This window comes from Vigna unguiculata, chromosome 9 (assembly GCF_037176805.1).
Source record: "Vigna unguiculata cultivar grain cowpea cultivar isolate G323 ecotype 2 chromosome 9, ASM3717680v1, whole genome shotgun sequence".
NCBI classification, from domain to species: Eukaryota; Viridiplantae; Streptophyta; class Magnoliopsida; order Fabales; family Fabaceae; genus Vigna; species Vigna unguiculata.
In genome coordinates, this window is record NC_140800.1 from 17,535,805 (window position 1) to 17,537,793 (window position 1,989).

Genomic DNA, 1,989 nt, shown 5'->3' on the forward strand with positions numbered 1-1,989 from the left:
CTAATCTCGTGCACCGTTTGGACAACTGATAGGGCCTCACCAGAAATACCCGCATAAATAATATTTGAGTATTCAGCCCAAAGATTTTGAAAACCAGAATAATATTCCTCAATCGATAGACTTCCTTGTGTGAAATTAGCCATCTCATACTCCAATTGAAACCTTCGAGCTGCATTGGCTTGATGATAAACCTTTTTCAAATAATCCCACATATCCTTAGCAGTGTTGTAAGGCCGAAGATTCATGATAAAATGAGGCTCAACAGAGCTAAGAATCCAGGTCATGATTTGGGCATCTTTCGTTTCCCACTTCGCCAAATCTGCTTCAGCCGTCGGTGCGGGAATTTTTCCATCAATATGACCCCATAATTCTTTGCCTTTGACAAAGAGCTTAAATTGGAACTCCCAAGCAGCATAATTCTTTCCATTAAATCGAACCAGAAAAGTGTCGACTTTGTCTGAGGCCATGACGAACAGGGATGCAAAGAATGGGTTTTCGAAATCAAAACCAGAGAAGACAAGGGTCTGACGAACGTCAAACCAGAATGAATCGAAGAGCGTAAACGAGCAATAACAAGAACGAACCGTGAATCGAAGCGAACACAATAATCACAGTGACGAGAACGAGATTCACGAACCACCACCACTCGCGAACCCAAACGACCAAGAAGCGAACAGGTTGAAGAACTCCCATCGATTGCGAACGTCAATCACAAGTTCGAACCAGCGACTGCGAACAACAGTGTGCAGAAAATGGATTCCGAACAGTGTGCGGAAAAATGGATTCCGAACAGTGTGACGAAGATGGAGGCAGCGGAGCTCGATAATAGCGTATCGAAAAAGAAGACCCGGCAGCGGAGCTCGATAACAGGTCGAAGAAGAAGCGGGATGGAGAACAAGAGTGAACCACAGTTCAGAGTTGTAGCTCTGATACCATGTCACAATATCACGGTATGTGAAAACATACTTCAATCCAATACTTCAAGATTGTATTTCAGAATGACTTGTCTTTGATTCTGCAACACCCTTTTCTTAAATAGGCACTGCAGAATATCTTTACATTAATATTCAATAAAGGGGGAGGGATTATAGGAGATTTCCTATTTACATGGAGTAATTGAGGATCCCTAACAGCTAGGTGTTACATGTATAGAATAATCTATTAAATACATAATCAATTATATTTATACACACTAACATGCTGAAGAAAGAATTGGCTAAAGTTGAAGCTAAATTGGTTAATATTTTACCTCTCTTTTTTTGTTTCTTAGTACATCAATCTCAATCTCAATTTCTTTTATTATTTTCATGTGATCCATATTTTATTTTTATCCAGATTTTAATTCAAAAAGGTTGGAAAGCACTTGTGTGGTTCAGATCCGTTCACCTTGACCCTGAAATATATCCTAATCCAAAAAAATTTAACAATTATAGATGGAATGTAAGTTGTCAAGCTTCCTGTTTACCTCTTTTGAACTAAGTCATGCATTCTACACTTTTATATGTGCTTTATGGTTTAATTTTGAATTTGGTGATGCTTATTCACAAAAATAAGACAAAGTGCAGAGTGTGTGATAAGAGGTGTAACATCCCTAAGAAATATTACTTAAAATAAAATACTAAAAGAAATAAATTATCTTGAACAACGCATTAATGAAAATTCCAACGCGGAAAAATTCAATTTTATTAAAACACGCGCCAAAACTTATAACATGATTAGTCAAGCGTTACAAGTTCCCATTATTCGAGTTTATTATAAACCATAAAGTAATACATGTAAGAGAAAATCCTAGCTCTAATCCCATGCTAGCCCTCACTTCGCCATCTGAACATCCTCAGCACCACCTGTATCAACATCTGCTCCCGTGTAACGAATTACACGATCATCGCCACACACAAACAAAAAGGGTGAGCTGAGAAAATTATAAAACACCAGATAAATCATATACCCTTTTTATTCATTATATATAATTCTTGGCTAAGACCTTAA

General features: G+C 37.6%; 1 protein-coding gene across 1 annotated transcript; it reads right to left on the bottom strand.

Annotated features, from left to right (window-relative positions):
- Positions 1 to 467, bottom strand: LOC146883644 (uncharacterized). The gene is made up of 2 exons (XM_085666672.1): positions 163 to 467; positions 1 to 25 (listed from the first exon to the last, which is right to left on the bottom strand). The coding sequence occupies exons 1-2, from the start codon at positions 465 to 467 to the stop codon at positions 1 to 3; spliced, it is 330 nt and encodes a 109-aa protein (XP_085522798.1).
- Positions 468 to 1,989: the final 1,522 nt, after the last annotated feature.